The 21,450-nt window shown below is 39.1% G+C and overlaps 1 protein-coding gene across 1 annotated transcript in view; it reads right to left on the bottom strand.

The window, feature by feature from the left end:
- The window catches only part of WDR27 (WD repeat domain 27), a 2,477,832-nt gene that overhangs the window by 1,558,407 nt on the left and 897,975 nt on the right, over positions 1 to 21,450 (bottom strand). The window contains exon 10 of the mRNA XM_044072816.1: positions 6,904 to 7,007. Coding sequence (XP_043928751.1) covers positions 6,904 to 7,007 — 104 coding nt within the window. The remainder of the gene's footprint in view (positions 1 to 6,903; positions 7,008 to 21,450) is intronic.

Raw genomic sequence — 21,450 nt, 5'->3', positions numbered from 1 at the left:
TTATTTAATATATATATATATATATATATATATATATATATATATATATAATATATAATATATATATACATATATATATATATATATATATATATATAATATATAATATATATATACATATATAGAGAGAGAGACACATAAATATATATATACAAATATATAAGTATATATGCAGATGTCAATACATTAAGTACATTTTGGAGAATTTGTTATGTCACTGATTATATTAATGCCTCTTTGATTCGTTTAAATGATAACTTTCCTCACTTAGGCATGTTGTTTGGGTACCTAAAGTTCACAAGGTTGATTTTCTTTCCCCTTTTAGGCCAATTATTTCTGCCCCAGGATGTGTAACAGAAGGGCTTTTCATATTTTTGGACCAGGCTTTTAAACCAGTAGTCCAAAGGATGGGTACCTATTTAAGGGATACCTGGGACTTTTTGAATAAGATTAGAACTATACTTTCCCGGGAAATAAGACTTTTATGTTCACCTTGGATATTAAGTCTCTGTTTACTAGTATTCTGAAGGACGAAAGTTGTGAAATTTTTAGATTATTTTTAGCTAATTATTCCAGTTATAGTATCACATTTATCAACACTGCATATACTCATACTGAGGTTTTGGCTTGATAACATTTTTTTTTATTTTGAATTATAAATGTTATCTCCACGTTAGTGGGGTAGCCATGGGGGCCACAGTTACCCCATCTTTTATTATGGGATGGTGGGACTGTTTTATTTTAATTAAGATTAGTTTATTTACTAAAATACATTTTATAAACATTTAGTTGATCATTTGTTTTTTTATTTGGAATGACACTAGGGAGGAATGTTGCACATCTGTGTCCAGTTTAAGTGCTAGTACTAGCTTTCTGAAATTTTCTATTATGTTCATAGGTGTTTACTAGGCTAATGACCACAAGGGCCTTTGTAAGCCTAGCCATACATCCCAAATCTCTGACAAGTTCTGTTACCCTTGATAAGTGTAAGCAGGGGCTTGGGAGGAACATTTACAAGCAGGAGCATGGGAGGTGAAACATTTACAGGTTGCATGTATCCATTAGAGATATAGGTGCCAAACCAGGGATGAATTTACTATTCACATCCAGTTGTCCAAGTTACACTTGAACTGGGTTAGGGTAGAACTTTGCTTCACATGGATGGGGAGCCTGTTCCAGAGAAGGGACAGTCCTTGGGATACATTCCTTTCTCTCCAGCAGGTCCTATTTATATCACAGGTAAGGTTTAAGTCTCTAGAATGGTTAATTCTGGTGCTGCTTGTTTTGTGGATATGCAGGAGGTCCATCAGAGTGGGGTCTGAAATGCCATGTATGCCAGGCATAGATCTCCCATCAACAGCCTGTAGGGGACAGAAACAAGGATAGGACCTCAAGGTGGTCTGCATAGGACATCTTACTTATATCCTGTATTCTTTTAGTGAGGAACCTCTGTGGACATTCCAATTGTTGAATATGCCTGGTTAGATACATACCAAAGGGGGCACTGTACTCAATGATATGTCTGATGAATGTTGAATACAGTGGAACAATGGCTTCCTTGGACCTAGATCCATAGATTTGTTTATAAGTTGCACAACATAGAATGATTTCCTCATTGCTGTAGACATGTGACAGTCAAAGGCTAGATTATTGTCTATGTGTGTGCATAGGTCCCAGACCTACTGGGTCAACAGTTATGGGTGTGTTTTCAGTAAAATAGCTACCAGGGATGGATAACTTTTTGCAGGATACCATTATGCATTCCCTGGCATTTAGCTTAGTCCATGGCTCTGAATCAAGTTGTTTGCCTGTGTCATACCTTCCTGGTGAACATTTGTGTCAGTGGGGGACTCAATGACAGCTCCTAATTTTCAATCATCTGCAAATTTAGTCAGCCAGAGGCCACTAACATTGGCCTTGACTTCAGAGAAGTAAATGCCAAAAAGGAGCAGTACCAGGACCAATCCATTAGTGACTCTTGTTGTGAGTGCCTATCTGTAGAGGTGGATGCCCCAGTCTAACTTCCTGGGTCCTGTCTGTCATCCAGCTGGCTATCCACAGATGACATAAGGGTTTGTACCTAACCTCTTAAGGTTGCCAACAATGCCCAAGTGGGGTACTGTATCAAATGCCTTTCCCAGGTCAAAGTATGCAGTGTGAACCATTCTGCCCTCATCCACCGCTTTAGTGAACTTCTCAAGGAAGTCCACCAGATTGAGAAGGCATGACCTGCCTTGATGAAATCAAATTGGACCAGCATCAGGAGGTTTCCTTTGTCATCATTGATCATTTTCATGATAATTCTTTCCAATGCTTTGCATATGAAACTAGTGAGTCTTATAGGTCTGTAGTTTCCAGGGTCTGCAGATGGCACACCTTTGTGCTGTTGGACACATGAGGGATACTATAGACTTTCTGGGTGTAGTTTTAACTATGAATGTTATTAGCAGGAATTTTGATAGCTGTATTCATGAAAGAATACTGTTCTGAACCATTATGTACATTTTAAAAGCAATCATCCCCTTATATTAAAAATAATATCCCCTAAAGTTCAGATAATATGGGTGTCTTGTCTAACCACCAATGAAATGTTTTTTTACTTGATTACATTTTTCAGCTGTTTAAGGATACAACCTTAAATTATTACATCAAACTAGGAATTGGATTAGTAATAAGAGGGATTCTTTATATCCCCACATACTATATGCTAAATGCTCCAACTATAGTAGAAGTTTTTTAAGTAAAGACTATAAATTGGATGTGTCCATTGACAGTGGTAATATAAGAGATGTTATTAAAACACATTGGGAAATTATTCGAGATGATTCAAATTTAAATGGCATACTAGGTAACACTTCGACTTTTACATACAAATGAGTCACCAATTTAAAACGTGTTCTGCAAACTGATAGTACCAATGTACCTTTGTTCTATACTAACAAGAAAAAAGGAATTTATGGTTGTGGAGGGTGCAAGTGGTGTTGATAAATACTGATCAACTGTCCAAATTATCACAGAATGTCCAGATTGTTGCCTCAAAATTTTGGTCTGTTCCTCACAAAATTTGCGGCTTTCCCTAAATATTGACATACATTTGATTCTCAGACTTCATATTCTTCAGAAAACACATGCTAACACCAATACTGTTATTCCAGCAACTTTCTAAGTTTATAAGAGCAATATTTAAAATTTGGCCTTATTTTAGGGCCTTTGTCCCACCATTATTTAAGGCCTTGTCCAGAGGTTTTGCCCAAAGAGATTGTAAGGTATGTGTTCATATATTCACGAGAGTCTTTGTATTTTTACCACACTTGAATAAAACAGTTCTGATCACTTTACATGTAATTCTGTAGGACTGATTTATTAAGCCCTTTGTACCCACTGTCATGATTATTACATAGGTATGATCATGAGGAAGCTGCCCACTAGGATTAGGAAGACCTACTATAATATTAGAAAAAAGGATATGAATAAAGCTAGGCAAAAATATATTTCTGTTTCTTGTTATTGATCATGAGTCATCTGGTTATAGGGGTGAAGTCTATAAAAATAGATTAGAGAAAATGGAAGCCAGATGACAAACTGAGCTAGAATCGGACAAACATCCAGTGATAAATGAAGTTGCAGTTGTCTCTTGAAAGTAACTGAGTTTTTATTTGCTCAACTTAAACAGTTACTATCTGGCATTCAAGACTAGTGTTCATCTGCGTGAAGTAAGATGAACTTCTTAACTGGACATCTGAGAAATGTGCAAAGCAGCTATAATTGTAGGGGCTGTCTATACAGAAAAATGAGTAGCTGCCTGCTGTTGCCTGTTCATTATTCTTGCTTTGCAGGACTAAAGTGAAATGTGTGAAGCAACCTGGAATACTTTAATGTATAGCAACTGTTTATGTGGAGCCAAGGTGAACTACATTACACGGACATCCTCTTCTATCCCAATTAGATGTCTTAATTGTACACAGAAGTAGCTAAAAGTGCCTTGAATGGGTGGGGGCTGTCTAGATGGAAATAACTGACCCTCTTGTGATTTGCTCACTTAAATCATCTTTCTAATAATAAGGTATAAAATGCATTGCAGGACATCCACATCTTCAGAGCTTCTGGGAGCATGGTGCTTCCCACACTGTAAGGTTGTATAAGTGGATTTTAACAAAATGGTCTATGTCCTGAACCCCTCCTAGTCTGAAACTGGCTCATCTCAGAGGTGTGCATAGCAGGTCACTGTAGTTTATGTTGGGGGGAACAATAGTTCTTTAATATTCTTCTCAAACCTCAGAGGTGTGCACATGTCACTAAAATTTGTGTTGGGCTGGGACAATGTGATCATTATTTTTTAACTTTCCTCACAACTTCAGAGGTGTGCACAAAGGGTCAATATAGTGTGTATAGACGAAGTGCACTGTCCAGCAGTGAAAGTGATCATTCCTTTCATTTTCTTCATAATCAAATTTTAGATACTTACACGGGTGGCTATCTTTCTTGGGGAGTAATGATCACAATGTCTATATGGGGTCAGGTTGAAATGTTATGTTATATTTGTTTTCAAAAGGTCCATCCCAATCTGACAAGAGAAGTATACACACCTTGGCTATCTTTTGGGGATGGGGTGAGGAGGAATACTGTATATATGTATGACAGCAGCAGCTTGAACTATACATCTACACACAAACACACACATATATATATATATATATATATATAGAGAGAGAGAGAGAGAGAGATAGATATAAATAACTATAGTCCATAGTTCTCAATAGAATCAGGGACAAATCCAGAAGTAATCAGGGGCATTTGAAATATTAATTCTGTTAACTTCTGACATTGATCGAATAAGAGAATGTGAATTGATATGCATTTCCTGAAGTAAAAAAAGTCTATAACCCTATTTATTATGATGATTTATTGGGTGTAATAGATCACCTTTTCTCCAAAAATGAAAAGGGAGGCAAAGTTAAAATATGACTCAAAATCAGGGGTGTCCCTGAGCTGACAGTTATAGACTTCATATCCTCTATAAAAATGCATGTTTAGCATGTTGAGCAAATACTGAATTTCTTGCCTTATGACTTTTGTTCAGGCCATCAAAAGGTTGGAAAAAACTCTAAAATGCACCTCAGAGCATCTAAACCCTACATGCTTCTGGTGATCTAGTGGTCATAACCCCCTGGCTTAATGCAGTTATTTTCTCTAAGTGTAGTATTGGGCTTGTTGAAGGGATACAAGAAAAAGCAAAGTTCAAGAATAACAATGACATTCTTTCCTTATTCGTGATTTTTGTTCAGACCATGATTTGATGAAAAGGTTGAAAAAAAAGTGTAAAATGCACCTCTAGCATCAAGAGCCTCTATAGCTTCTGGGAGCCTAACAGTCCACAGATCCCTAGCTTAAGTCAGTTATTTCTTCCACAGTTACTTAGGTTTAGACCTGGTCAGTTAGCATGTTTTGGAAGTATGCAGGAGAAAACAAAACTGAAGACTGAAACTTAATTTCTTTCCTTAATCAGGATTATTGTTTATGCCGTCATTGGATGATCAGAGCATTTGGAACCCTCAAGGCCTTTGGGGCCTAGCAGCTCCCAGACCCCTTGCTTAATTCACTTACTTCCTCCACAGCTTTTACTGTGTAGTCCTGGATAATTAGGATGCATTGTAAGGATGCAGATAAAAGTAAAAGTGAAGAATAATATATATTTTTCCCTTAATCAGGATTTTTTTCACACTAACATTGGATGAAGCAGGTTAGTTAAAAATCCTCTGAAATGCATCTCACAGCATTTAGGATCCCCATGACTTATGGGGGCTTAGTGTACCTAAGTCCCTGGCTTAATGCAGTTATTTCCTCTACTGTTAGCAGAGTACAGTCTTGCCTACTTGGGATGTGATGAATGACCGAATGAATGTATGAAAAACACAGAATAGCAAGACAAACTGTGAGAAAAAGAAAAGAAAATAATCTGAACAATGTGGAGAGGGCAGGATGGAGGAGCGTCAGGACACACCAGGTGATGCATGAATGGTAGTGGGCAGCGGGGGTGGAGGGTGGCACCATGGAGTACTTTGCCTAGAGCACCAGTTCACCCAAGACCAGCCCTGGTAGAGAGAATCATTCCCTCTTTTGATATAAGAGTAGCTAGGATAAATCTCTGGGAAGTTGTCAACATTTGTTCTTCTTTGAAACAGTACAAGCAATGTCAGTATGAGTTTTGACTGGTAATTTGATAGCCAAATTGACACCCATTATGATGTTCAGGCACATGAAAGCGGGACTATACTGAAAATAGCAAGAATCAAGAATTGAACTGTGGGATCGGCAAAGAAAAACTGGGAAAAATGGTGGGCTCTTAGGGTTGTAAACACTTATACAGCTACCATATCATGTCATGCTATGCATCAGTATGGGAAACAAATGTAACCAGACACCAACCCCCACAACACCTGCAGCATGGGATTTTAGTGAAAAAAATAATTAATTCTAACCGGATGAGAAGAAATGCCCAACCAACAAAGAGTTAATGAGGGTTCTAAACATTAGCTCTATTAATTTATGAACACTAGTTCATTTCCTGTCATACTCACCATAATTAATCTGTAAAACGTCTTAGTGAGAGTGCAAGGTTGTTTTATTTGCAACTTTATCATGAATACTTCACTTAAAAGTCTGGACAGTAGCTGCAAATGACCTTTTCATATCAGTTCACTACCCGGATAAATAAAAATAAGTAAAATAAATAAAATGCACTTAAATTCATTAAGACTGGATTACTTAAAAATCTTAATCATTCAAATCTACAAATAACCTTTTATTTTAGCACAGTATGTATTATGAGGTGCTTTCACTTTTCCAAATTCCGATTTGTTTAAATACTCGTGAGATATGGTATTTAGTTTAATATGAACTTGCCTCCAAAATGTAGAACAGCATCCAATTCAGAAGTAGCCGAGTTAAATAAAAAGATTCCAGTTATGGTACATATCCAGTAAAAATCAGAGTTTTCATGAGAAGAACTGAAAATAAAAGACAAATAACAAAATTAGAAATGAAAATCTCACTGGTAGAGATACTATTTTTCCATGCTGTAGATTCTATTGGGATGTCGTCAGGAGCTAAACTTCATTATCATCAGCAAACAGAAATTCACCAGCATATAAGATTGTGCAGCATCCCTTATTTTTTATTAGCTGTGTTTTTGTATCTGCATAAAGGTTTTTGTATCTGCATATAGGTTTTTTGTCTCCCTGCAGTACACCATCAGCTGTTCCCAGGGACTCTCCATATTCACCAGGTCAATCAAACTTGACTTACTGCCCCAGACTTACTCCAACTCACCTTTGGGGTAGGTAAAGAGACAGGGGCTTTGTGTAGTAGGGCCATATTGCTGCCAAAGGGTTTTTTCTCTTTAAGGCCAATTTTCCACCCCATGTGCACTTGTGGCATCCAAGGGAGTGTATGCATTCACATTTCCATGTGTGACTCAGCCAAAGGCCCCCCCCCCTTTTAGACAACCCTCTCTGCATGTCCCTGGCCTCTGCCAGGTATCAGTCATGGGAGGTGTGCTGGAGTGGATGCCCTCCCTCCTCAGGATGGACACAACCATGCTCCCTGCCTACATCATCATGCCCTCGAGACGCTAATTGAACTCAGGCCACCTAAGCCATAGTCAGAGCATTATCCCTCTAAACTTTTCATATCTGCATACAGGTATTAGATATTACCAACTTTAAAGAAGGATGGTACTTTTCCCCTCTTAAGGAGCACTGATTTATCTATTTGACTTATGGCAAGTCTAATAATGTATATTACACTTTCATTTCAAATCATCAAATCACAAAATGACTAATCCATGCAAAAAACATCATCTCTTGTAACTGCATTTCTAAAGTGGACATTGCAGTAATCCCTATGTTCATTAGCTATAGTGGACTGGGTCAGATTCACAAACTTATTGCAGTAGTTACAAGGGGGCCTAAAATAACAACCAGAATATTTGAATCTGTCTCTGATGAACACAAAACCATGGATTACGGATGGCTTTGATACTGACGGGGCTCAACAGTAAGGGGGGATGTATGCAAAAATTCCTTCCTCCTGTGTAAGTGACGTTCTGCATGACTCCTGAAGGTAGCATATGTCAATGTCAAAGTTTTATGAAGTACATCATTTGTGGTTAGCCCACTCAGCAGAGCTACACTTCACAGAGTCAGAAGGGTACAGACGCAGTGAACTGGTAAACTTATGGTAGAGACATAGAGGTTCATGCCACATCCATTACACAATGACAGCTAAATCTTAATGCAACCTTTTTGAATGCAATGCTATTCAGAGTGGTTGCTTAAAATAAAAAAAGTACAGTTGTCTGAGACTTCTTTGCTACCACAGTATTTAAGTTGTGCCCACAGCCTCCGCAGAACTGGACATATGCAGAAAGAGATGCTTAAGTAGTCTTTGAAGTTACATTAGCATGGACTGCATGCTCTGACAGCCATGAGAATGGAAGACAGAGCTTCTTAAGATCCTCACAAATCAACAGCCTAATAAGTACCTATGAACCTAGAATTTATTTTATAAGCAGTTCATAGAAGGTTTTAATAAAATGAAAGCTATACACTTATATTAGTGACAGAACTATACAAGAAAGGCCCAGCAGATCAGCAGATATAAATAAACTTTACAAAAGAAGGAAGAATTTATTTATTTATTTTTATTTTACATTTGTTAACAAGGGGTGTCTGACTGAGTCGAAAAGGCCCTTTTTCAGCAGAGGCCCGGGGAGAAAAGCTCCACAAAGAAAAATTACAGATACATTTAGTTAGACATGAAGACATGATCAGTATACACACAAATTACAAAAGACATGTTTTTAAAGTGGTATGCGGCACATCAACAGTTACAGTGGAGAGAACAAACAAAAAAATTTATTTAAAAATAAAGGTAATTAATAGATTTGTGGTGTACAGCTGAAATTTGGAATATAGGTAGAATACATACATAGTACACAGGTACAGTACATACACTGTAGATTAGCCAGTGTTTGTGAGTAAGACTGAAAACTATTATCAAGTACTCTAGATTTAGTATGTATACCTTATCCACTTTCACTAGCCTGGGGAGCAATTATGGCACAGCCAACTTTGCTTGAGATGTTGCCTGATGAGGTCTTTAAAGGAGGCTTTGGATGATGTGTTTTGAATGCTAGTGGGGACAGAGTTCCATTTTTTAGCCATTGAATTGCTATATAGCGCATCTCCAAAGCTATTGTGGCTGTTGGTGACTTCTAGTAGTAGTTTGCTTGATGATCTAAGAGGCCTTTTGGCTGAGTGATGTTGTACTAAGTTTTTGAGGGCAGGACACTTATTGGGGAAGTAAAAGATAGAATGACAGAGGCAGAGCTGATTGTAAGTTAGGAGGTTGGGCCATTCAAGCCAGTGGAGCTGTGTCAAAGCAGTACAGTGATGAGTTCTATATGAGCAATTTGCAGCAAAGTGGGCAATTCTGTTATAGCAGGCTTCCATTTTGCTTAGTTCAGTTTTGTTGAGATTAGTCAGAATGGGAGCTGCATAGAGTAGGGTGGATAGAAGTTGGGAGCGAGCAATGGCTGATCTTGTGTTGTTGGTAAGAAATGGTTTGATATGGTAGAGTGATCCCAGTTTGCCATGTACTTTTTTAATAGTTAAGTTGAGATGACTATCAAATTTTAGGTGGGAGTCTATGGTTATTCCCAATAGCTTAGCCTGTGTCACTGGAGTGATTGGAGTAGCATTTGTGGAGTAGATAGTGAATTGACTGTTATCAGTGTTTTTGTCAGAACTGGTTATAATCATAAGCTGAGTTTTCTTTGGATTGAGGATAAGCTGGGCTTTGGTAAGGTAGTTTTCAACGTCAGAGAATGCTAGTTGAGTTGTTTGCAGGAGGGTGGGAATGTTTTGTGCAGCACAGATTAAGGTAGTGTCATCTGCATACTGAATGATAGATGCATGCTGTGTGGAGGTATGGAGGTCATTTGTGAAGACTGTGAATAGTAGTGGTCCTAAGATAGAACCCTGTGGGACTCCTATAGTTATGGGAAGCTGAGGAGAGAGAGACTTTTCCCATTTCACAGCTTGGTACCTGTCAGTTAAGTAGCTTTGGAACCAGGTAAGAGTGGAATTTGATAGGCGATATTGGTTTAGTTTGTTTAGTAGGATTTGGTGTGAGACTGTGTCAAATGCTTTGGACATATCCAAAAAAAGAGTTGACACCTGTAGAACTTCATTTTTGAGACGGTTTACTGTGTCTGTGAAGCAGAGGAGGGCTGTAGTGGTACTATGTGCATGTCTGAAACCATGCTGAGTAGGTGACAGGATGTTGCTGTCTAGAAGATAGTTTAGCATCTGGGTATGGATGCATTTTTCTAGGATTTTGGCCAAGGGGAGAGTAAAGCAATGAGTCTGTAGTTATTAACTTCAGTGGAGGTTCCGCCTTTATGTATGGGTGTAACATAGGATATTTTCCAGAGTTTGGGCACATGGTTTTCAACAACTGATCTGTTTATGAGAGTGGAGACTGGGATAGCAATAGCATCTGCTGTGAGTTTCAAGAAATAGCTGGGGAGTAGGTCGGCTGCTGTTGATGAGGGTTTTAGTTTGGAGAGCATGATTTTGATTGAAGTGGTGGAAACTGTTTTGAGGGTAAAGCTTGTATTAGTGTTATTTGTGTTGGGGGGTTAGTGAGGAAGGAACTGTCCTGTGATACTAAGGATAGAATTGAGTTCACAAAGTGGGAGTTGAATTGTGTTTCGATGGGAACTTTAGTGTCAGGGGTGGTTGGTTTGGGGGTACCCTTTTGGGTTTATTTTAGTAGCTGGTTTAAACTTTTCCAAAAGTTTTGGGGGTTGTGTTGATATTTAGTTTGTAATGTTGTGTAGTAGGATTTTATGACCAGCCTAATGCATTTTTTTGCACGGTTGCACAATTCTTGGTGCTTAGTTAGGTTTTGTGTTTCTTTGTTTTTTTGATAGTAAAGCCAGGCAGTGTCTCTGGATTATTTGTTTGGTTTCTTTACTGAGCCAGGGGTTTGTAGAGGTTCTAACCTTGATTTTACGCAATGGAGCGACAGTGTCTAGGTGTTGTAGAAATGTTTTGTTGAAATATGCTACAGCCTGGTCAAGTGGGAGGGTTTTTAGGGGGGTCCAGTCGCAGTTACAGAGTAAAGTGTTGAGGACCTCAGGAGAGAATGTTTTTGTGTTTCTAGTGGCTATATAGTTAGTGGTTTTGCATATGCTTGTTCTACTACATATAAAGTATATTATGCTGTGGTCACTTAAGGTGTCTGGGAGACTGCCTGTGTGAAGGTACAATGTGGGGTTGTTAGTTAGGACCCAGTCAAGGATGGATTCCCTTTTAAATTTTTTATCACATCTAGTTGGAATTTGGACTAGCTGCTGGTAGCCATGGAGATTTATTAGATTACTTGGTGGTTCTGATATACAGGTGAACCAATCTAGGTTGAAGTCCCCCAGAATAAGGTTTTCTTGTGAGTATGTGGAAGAACACCAGGATAAGAAGTCTTCAAGGCTAGCAGGTGTATTACCAGGTGGAATATAGATCACAATTGTGGTGATGACCTTTTTAGGGTGAAGTTGAAGTTGTGAGATAAGTATGTCCCAATTATTGGGGGAGGGGTAGGAGTTTGGTAACTGACGGACAGTTAAGTTGGACTTGTACAGTAAGGCAGTTCCACCCCCTTTACGAAGTGGTCTGTCTTGTCTAATGATATTGTAACCGGTAGGAAGAACTTCTGAGTTAGCTATGTTTTTATTTAGCCAGGTTTCTGTTAAAGCAACTATGTCTGGGGAGTAGTGTGCCATTGTGGCCTGGAGTTCAGGTATTTTATTTTTGATACTTCTAATATTAATATTTAGCATTAAAAGATGGTTGGTTTTGCTGCTGTTGCTGATTTGTCCAGGGATGAAGAAAGTGGGGGTGTTATGCTCTGACATTTGTGTTGGAGCAGTTTGTGTTGGACAGGATGGATTTGGGCCTGGGTTGGGGTGGATATCCCCACTTATGGTGAGCCTGCTGTTAAAATGGTGATACAGATGTTGGATCTTGGTGAGGAGTGTGAGAAGGTATTGTGTATTTTTGGAGTAGGAATGAGAGCATATGTGTTTAGCTCTGAATTGGTCCATTATGTAGTTCTTGAACAATTGTGGGTAGATATTATTATAATGTGTGGTGTCTGTATATGAGAGTGCATAATGTAGTGTTGTGCTACTAAGTTTAGGGACACTGCTAGAGTGATAACACGTGGTGTTGTAAAGAATTATGAGAAGACAGACTAGACTAAGTTGTGTGATAGTAATGGTTATAAAGTTTAAGGTGGTTCTAGGTTGGGAGTCTGAATAGGAATTATAGGGTTGCACTATATGTGGATGGGGAAGTAGTGAGGGTGATGTAAAAAATGCCTAGTGGGAATGAGAGTGATTGGGAGTATTTTGTGTGGAGCTAGCTGGTGTGGTATAAAGTGATATGACTTGAGGAGCTGTGATTGGTGGAGGTGATGTGAGGGTGAGCTGTGGGTGTGGCTGTGATTACTATAAATGTAGAGGTAGTGGGGGTTGGAGGGAATAGGGGGCAGGGGAGCGGAGAGAGCCCGAGCATTAGCGAGGGTGAACGGAGCGGGGCAGAGCCCACCAAGACCAGAGAAAAAAGTATTACTTTACAAATCTGAACACTTTAAACAAATTCCTGAGGTCTAATGGCTTACCAGCAAGCAGAATGTAATTGCTGAAGAGCACTTATGTCCTGGTGGGAGACTAGAAATTTAAAGATGGCTCCATGCTCAGGAGGAGTCTAAATAGATTTAGTATTGGGGGAGGGAGATAGCACAAGGAGTGTAAACCAGGTGGAATGCAAAAAAGACAGAGAGGCAATCAGTGGAAATCAGTGAAGGCCTCAGAGGGGGTAAGTAATAATTCAAACTACCTGTAAAGTGAAGGAGAGAAGAGACAGCAAAGTTTATTAAGGTTGGGAGTGTGTCTTCACACTGACTTGCTGGTTAGTAACCAGTTTGTGCACAGATTATAGTAGAGAGATACATTAGCAATGAAGGGGAATGTATAGAGATGCAAATAAACAGGTGGGCATCCAAGTGATACAAACTAAGTCAGAAAGCACTGAGAGGGCTGCTTGATGGTTAATTTAGTCACAGGGATCTGAATTAAATGTATACTATCTATCGGATGGTTAGGATTACTGGACTAGCTGGGGGGGAGGGCACAAGGCTACAACAGTCAGTTTTATTAGCACGCTGAGAACTACTAAGAAATACTGCTAATGTAATAGCTTTACTCTCAAAAAACAAACAAGTAGACTGCCTGGGTGGACTGACCCTGCTCTTGAGGCTCAAAATGTATGTCCTTGTTTAGTCTGCAGTACTGATTCCTTCTTATACTGTATGGGTGGAGTGGTATCCACAGACTGCAGATTTGCTTGAGTGTGCTCCTGCTCTTGAGGCTCAAAATGTATATCCTTGTTTACTTTGCAGTATTGATTCCTTCTTATACTGTATGGGTGGAGTGGTAGCCGCAGACTGCAGATTCGCTTGAGTGTGCTCCTGCGAGGCTCAAAATGTATATCCTTGTTTAGTTTGCAGTACTGATTCCTTCTTATACTGCATGGGTGGAGTGGTAGCCGCAGACTGCAGATTTGCTTGAGTGTGCTCCTGCTCTTGAGGCTCAAAATGTATATCCTTGTTTCGTTTTGCAGTACTGATTCCTTCTTATACCGTATGGGTGGAGTGGTAGCCACAGACTGCAGATTTGCTTGAGTGTACTCCTGCTCCTGAGGCTCAAAATGTATATCCTTGTTTAGTTTGCAGTACTGATTCCTTCTTACACTGTATGGGTGGAGTGGTAGCCACAGACTGCAGATTTGCTTGAGTGTGCTCAGCAAGCAGAATGTAATTGCTGAAGAGTACTTCTGTCCTACTGGGAGACTAGAAATTTAAAGAAACTGAATAGATTATGTCATAAGGCCAGGACCTCTGATCACATTGACAATATAAAAACTGAATGCAGCTAATAAGGCCATCAAAGCCTCCCATGAGCATAGATGTGCTTCTGAGGCTAAGGATAATAACTATTCTCCTATTATTGAAAACTAAGGAATAATTCATATCACTACTCAGAACTTAAATACTAACAACATCACCAACATGTTGGCAAACAAGTTTCCTGCAAATTTCTCCCTTGAAACTATCATCCACAACCCAAACATACCAGAGTTACTTCCACTATACTATTTCAAAGGTCATTTTAATGGTGGGTAATCAGCAGCCCTATTTTTTTACTATTTATAATTTTTCTTATATCTTCCTTATCGTTATTCTTCCACAATTCACCCCCACTCCTTCCACAACCATAACCTATTTTTTCACATTATTTCTACCAAAGTCCATTTCCCATAGGTTCATAGGTGTGTACTACGCTAATGTCCCTGGAATCTTTACAAGCCTAGCCCATATAATTACCCTGGCATCGTACCACCCAACCTTAGTTCCCAGTGCCTCTGTCGAGTAGAGCCACTGGAGTGATCCCCGATTTCTACCAAAGTCCATTTCCCATAGGTTCATAGGTGTGTACTACGCTAATGGCCCTGGAATCTTTACAAGCCTAGCCCATATAATTACCATGGCATCGTACCACCCAACCTTAGTTACCAGTGCCTCTGTCGAGTAGAGCCACTGGAGTGATCCCCGGGGTGAATTTTCTATTTCCCATTCACTCATCAAGATTCCTCTTGAAGACGGCCAATGAGGTGCTCTGCTTGACATATAAGGGAAGTCTATTCCATAGCATGGGCAGTCTCTGGGTTATGAACCTGTCCCTCCAGCATGTTCTGTTGATTGTGGTAATGAGGTTGAGGTCTCTGGAGTGTGTGGTGTGGAGGGATTGGGATTTCTTTAGATGTAGCATTTCTTACAGAGCTGGGTCAAACATGGCTTTGTAAGTCAAGCAGAGATTGCCTCTAAGTAGGCGATATGAGAAAGAGAATAGTTGGAGTTCTTTGAGTCTGTCAATATAGGACGAGTGTTTAAGGCCCAGGACCCTTTTTGTGAGGTACTTTTGTGGCCTCTCCAGTTATTGCAGGTGTCTAGTGAGGTACTTGCCAAATGGGGCATTGTACTCAATGACTGGCCTAATGAGGGAAGAGTAGAGGGAGACAATGACCTCTTTCTTCCTGGATGCAAAAACACTTAGTAATGAGATGTGCCACACAAAAGGACTTTCTGACCACAGTGGCAATGTAGTGGTCAAAAGACAGGTTGCTGTCAATCTGTGTTCCTGTGTTCAGTGGACTACCATTGATGTGGTAATTCAAGGGAACTGGGTTTTTCCCAAGGGGGATGATGACACATTTTTTGGCATTGAGCTTAAGGCCATGGTTCTGACACCAGTCGTTGGTCTCATTGAGGCCTTTCTGTAGGATGTTAACATCACTCGGGAAGTTAATAATAGCTCCCAACTTGCAACAGTCTGAGAACTTTGTCAGCCAGAGTCCCTTTGTGTTGGTCAGGACTTCAGAGAAGTAGATACCAAACAGGAGAGGACCCAGGACCAAACCCTGTGGGACTCCACTCATGGCTGGTCAACAGTCTGACTTGGAGTCAGCTACTTTCACACTGTGGATTCTATCTGTGAGCCAGTTTGCAACCCGCCTAGTGATATAGGGGTTGATGCCTGGCTTTGTGAGTTTTTCTATGATTCCTGAGTGGGGAATGGCATCAAAGGCCTTGGCCAAATCAAGGTAGGCTGTATGAACCACCTTAAATTCATCCACAGCTCTGGTGACTGACTCAAAGAAGTCAACCAAGTTGAGCAGGCATGATCTACCCTTCACAAAACCAAACTGTGTAGGATCCAGAGTATGGAGATTCTCTATATCCTTGTTTATTAGGTCCATGATGATGTGTTCCATAGCTTTGCATATCAGACTTGTCATGCTAATGGGGCAATAGTTCCCTGGGTCTGTAGTCGCTCCTCCCTTGTGGAGAGGGATGACTGTAGCAGTGCACCATTCAGTAGGGGCAAAGCCTGAGGTGAGACTGTGATTGAACAGAGCACACAGGTGAGGTGCCAGTTCACTCTGTAGTTCATGTAGAACACAGCCGGGGATATTTCCAGGTCCCACAGAAGCTGTATTCTTGGCCTTGGACAGTGCTGTTTTAACCTGTGCAGCAGTAATACTGGGTGCCTGGCAATCTACTGGTATTGTGATTTGTCCTTTGGGGGGGGTAAAGTTGGCACTGAATCTGTCGGCCAGTATATTGGCAATATATGTTGGCTCGGTATAGGAGGTACCATTGTGCAGTAGCTCAGAGCAAATCTGGGTATTGCCATGGAGATTCTTTACATAACTGTAGAAGGCTTTATGGTTGTCTTTACTATCTGCTGCAATTCTGTTTTCAGAGCTAGCCTTAGATGATTTGATGATGGATCTCAACCTTTTTTTGAGGCTGATAAGGGAGTTATTCCCAGTCTTGGGACTTCACCTTATTCTGCATCAGTTTCCTCCTTCTGTTGTAGAGTTTGTTTATGGCAGGGGACTACCAGATTGGCTTCCTTTTTTTTTGAGGAGAGCATTTTGGTTCTATTGAGTATGGCAAGATCCATGCATTTGGGTACGTGTTCATACAGTGCATTGGTGCATGATTCAGCAGTCGTGCAACTATTCACCATTTGCATGGGTACAGTGAAGTTAGCCACCTCTGTTTTTAGGAGCCCAAAGTTAGCTTTGCAGAACTTTTTCATGGTGATTACCTTTGTGGGGGGTGGGAGGGATGTGGATTTCCAAGGTGATTAGTTTGTGATCAGATCTAACCAGGGCAGAGTTGACTATTGATGTAGAGCAACAGTCGCCCATGTTAGTAATGAACAGGTCAAGGATGTTGCTACCTCTAGTGGGGGTAAGAACGAGCTGGTCCAGGGCACTGGAATTAATGAATTCCATAAAGCGTTGGGTAAGTGTGTTGGTAAATGAGAAGTTTTCACAGTTAATGGAGGGGTAGTTGAAGTCGCCCAGTATGAAAGTGTTAGGTTGGACCCTAATATTTTCCAGGGTGCTTAGGAATGTGGAGTGTGAGTCTTGGGACATGGTTGGGGACCTATAGCAGGTTATGACTTGAATTGCTGTCTTACCCAGTGTTAGCTGCACCTGGAGTATCTCAGATGCGTTATGTTGGGCTACCAGTCTGGAGGTGTGTGCATCCTTTATGAATATGGAAACACCACCGCCTTTGGAGCTTTGGTCCAAGTTCTGGGGCCGAAAGGTGTGGAATGAGTTATAGCCTGGTAGTGCAGGGGTTCTTTTTACTGCCTTGAACAAGGTCTCTGTTACAGCACGAATGTCGATGTTCTCCATTTTAAGGAGTGCTTTGAGCGAGTGCATTTTTAGATTTAGACTTCTAGCATTGAGCAGCATGATCCTCAGATTGCATTTGTTTGTAGCTGTTACGGTGGTAATTTGGTCTTTGGAACACTGCCTAAAAAGGCACTATAGGAGTAGCAAAAGCCTCAGCTAGTATTCAGAAGCCAGGGGTGACAGATGCAGGCCATCTCTGGCAAAGCATCGAGGTCTAACAATCATATCCATAAAACAAAATTTAATTCAATCTTTCATTTCAAATAACCCATATTACATAAAATAAATTTGTATCTAACCTTCTCATATTCTTTCTTCCTGTTCTTTTAATATCTATACATATTTGTATTCATATCTATGTTGTTTATGGTCATTAAAATTCTCAAAAAGAATTGCTTCACTCAACTTTTTCCAGAGTTTCATCACTCTTTCACATTAAAAAAAAGCATGCCCTCCCACTGCATCATAACTATATCCCTTTTCCTAAATTTTATTCCTAGCAAAGACGCTTCATTCATTGAGAAATTCACACTGACAATTTTCACATCACCCAAACCCTTACTTTTAACTTTATTCAAGATCATTCTCATTTCCTTTAAACATCCATTCAGACAAACCAACACATCCATTTGTTGTTCTTAGCATCTACAAAAAACATTCTGGGAAGTGAACTGATATGAAAAGGTCATTTGCAGCCACCGCCCAGATTTGTAAGTGAAGTATTCATCTTACAGTTGCAAATAAAGCCACTTTGCACTCTCACTAAGAAGTTGTCTCTTCCTCCCCAGAAAATAAACATACTCTTTCAGCTTTCTTTTTATATGGCCTACTCCCCTTTACTAGTAATTTATTATTACCTCTCTCCATAGGAAATTCTGACACTCAGCTACCTTGTTTCATCACTTTTCCTTACTTTAATGGTTTTAATAATTTCTTCTGCTAAATTTTCCATTGGGTTTACATAATAATATTGTTTCATCTTGTTATTATACCACATCCTTCTGTCTTTCTCTATATCAATTTTTATTTTCTTTGTTAGTATTTTTTCTTGATAATTTTTATATTTTTCATATACCTATTATTTTTCTTATTCTCATCATCTCCAAAAATGGTGTGTACTTATATTTAAACACTCTCACTATTAATTTCTCATTCTCTTCCTTTACCCACTTTAAGACTCTATGCAAGTCTAAAGAAGCAGAATGAACAATTATATCTCCCTTCATTTTCACTCATACACAGCAGACCTCCTTTCACTGGGTTTACTCGAATTCCAAATGAAAGAAAACACCAGCGTCATAATTTCTTTTTCATATTTTTCTGGACTCATATAAATATTTGACATATATGCTACTTTCCCATCAATACAGAATTCTCTAGAATAACATTTTTCCTGGTTGCTAATCTATACATACTTCCCAGATGACATATTTATTTATTTTATCAAACACTCCCATTGCAGCATAACTACATCTCTTTTCCTAAATTTTATTCCTAGCAAAGACACTTCATTCATTGAGAAATTCACACCCCCGATTTTCATATCATCCAAACCCTTACTTTTAACTTATTTATTTATTTATTTATTTTACATTTGTTGACTGGGAGTGTCTGACTGAGCTAAAGCCCTTTTTCAGCAGAGGTCCTGGGAGATAAGCTCCAAGTGATACAAACAATTTACAATTCCAATGTAATTAAAAAATACATGCAGTAGTACTTAATGGCAGAAAGACATAAGTCAAAGGGAAGCAGACAGCAGTACTATGTTACAATTTTATGATATAAATGTATAAGAAGTATCATGATAAGTTAGACTATTTATTAAGTAATACATGAGCCACACTGTACCAGTATACTAGGAGGATTTTACAGATAAAGGCCAGGGAAAAAGTGAAGAGATAGATAGGTGAAAGAAAGGGGGGTAAGTTAAGATGACAGAGGAAGATTATGAGAGAGAACAAGTAAAGAGAGAAGAGATGGACAATTAGTTTGCATGATAAATGCATTTAGGGAGGTTGGGAACAGTGGCAGGTCCAATGTCTTTTAAAGTACTCTTTTGTGGTCGTTTTAAACTGTTACTTCAAGTGGGAGTTTGTTCCAGGCTATAGAGGGGTTGTGGTTATAGATGTTACACCCAGAATTAGACTTGGGCTTACGGATAAGTAATAGATCTTGGGTTGAGCTCCTGCGGTGCCTAGTAGGAGGGTATTGGAAGATGAGAGAACTGGACAGTAGGCTGGCTGGTAAAGAATGGAGTGAATAGTTTGGAGCTGGGAGAGAAGAAGCAGATGAGGTAGTTCAAGCCAATTTCAGCATTTTAAGGAGAGACGGTGGTGGGATTTATGGGTTTGGTGGGCTGCAAATCTCACTATCTTGTGATAGGTTGATTCCAAGTTTTGCTAGTAGAGTAGAGTTTAGATTTGTAAGTATTTGTGAGCAATAAGTTAGACAAGGTAGAAGACAGGCATGTTTGGGAGTGATCCTGGCTTCAGTGGTGAGGAATTGTTTATTTCTATACAGATGTCCTAGTTTCTGATGGGTTTTTCTGAGAAATTATTTATGTGAAGGTCGAGTTTTAGCTGATCATCAATGTGACACCAAGGAGTTTAGTGCTAGTGTCGACTTCGATATGGGCATTGTTAATGGACATTAAAAAAGAAGGAAGATTTGATGTGGTTAACTGTTTTTTAGGATCAGATTTTAGAGTTGTTGGGGGGTTGTTGTAGAAATCTTTTTTATCTTTATTGATGAGTTGTTTTGTCTGATTCCTAAGTTCTTTATACCTTTGCAAGTTGGCAGGGAGTTTAGACTGTACCCATGTTTTCCATACCCTATCTCTAGCTTTGATAAGGGTGCAAGTAGTTTTGGATAGCCAGTGGGATATATTAACTTAAAGCTGTACTTTCTGGAGTGGGGCTAGTGAGATTAGGATGTTAAGGAATGTTGAGTTGAAAGTTTGGACTGCTTCGTCAAGTGGGAGCCGTGTAAGGAAGTTCCAGTTAATTCTAGAGAGTAGGGTATTAAATGTTTCAGGGTTAAAGTTAGAGAATTTACGACTGGTAATGAATCTATGTGATTTAGAAAGATGAGGAGTATACCTGAGCACTTTAATAGGCAAGTGGTCACTTAGGGAATCAGGAAGAGTTTCAGGGCTATAGTATTTGGAGGGTTTTGAAACAAGTATCCAATTGATTAGGCTGCTGGAAGAGTGAGAGTTATTAGTATGGGATGGTTGAGAGATAAGTTGTGTAAATCCATATAGATTTATATGAAGTGGAGTGTTTGGATTACAGAGGGTTTGCCAATTTATGATTACATCCCCGAGGAGGATGGTTTCATTAGAGAAGTTTTGGGAGAGATATGAAAGAATGTTCTCCAACAAGGGTATGTTTATACAAGATCATTCTCATTTCCTTTAAACATCCATTCAAACAAACCAACACATCCATATTTTGTTCTTAGCATCTGCAACTATATCATCTGCATATGTCAAAATTACTGGAATAATCACATCCTTTTGCATCGCATATCTATCATCTTTCATTTTATAAGCTACGTCACTCACTATTGCATTCATCACCAATGCAAATAATAAATCCACTCATGGGGCATCCGTGTCTTATACCATACTTCACGCATGCTTCTTTACACAGTCACCCATTCACTAACACTTACTCTATATTATTTCATTTTTTTTTAATTTTTTTTTTTTGCTCAAAGAAACTTATTATTCAAAAACAAGTAGTAAAATCTCCAATATAATAGTAATGTAATACAAATAATACAAATGATAAAATAATGAAATTACAAATAAGAAATATATTTAAACTATATACAAAGTATACAAAGACCTGAGAACAAAACATAATAACATTATAGCTCCATTTTTATTTTGATATAATGACATACACACTCTCCTAATTCTGTTACCTAGTCTATAGTTTTCCATAACATCCCACAAAGCTTCATATCTACTGTATCAAATGCCTTACTAATATCACCTACAATAAGTTTCACATCCTCTTTTTTACTTATAATTTCATCCACAATT

Source organism: Protopterus annectens, chromosome 1.part0 (genome assembly GCF_019279795.1).
Source record: "Protopterus annectens isolate FY-2018-M chromosome 1.part0, PAN1.0, whole genome shotgun sequence".
Classification (NCBI taxonomy): Eukaryota; Metazoa; Chordata; order Ceratodontiformes; family Protopteridae; genus Protopterus; species Protopterus annectens.
Note: the sequence above shows the minus strand (reverse complement) of the source record. Positions and strands in the feature narration are given on the sequence as shown.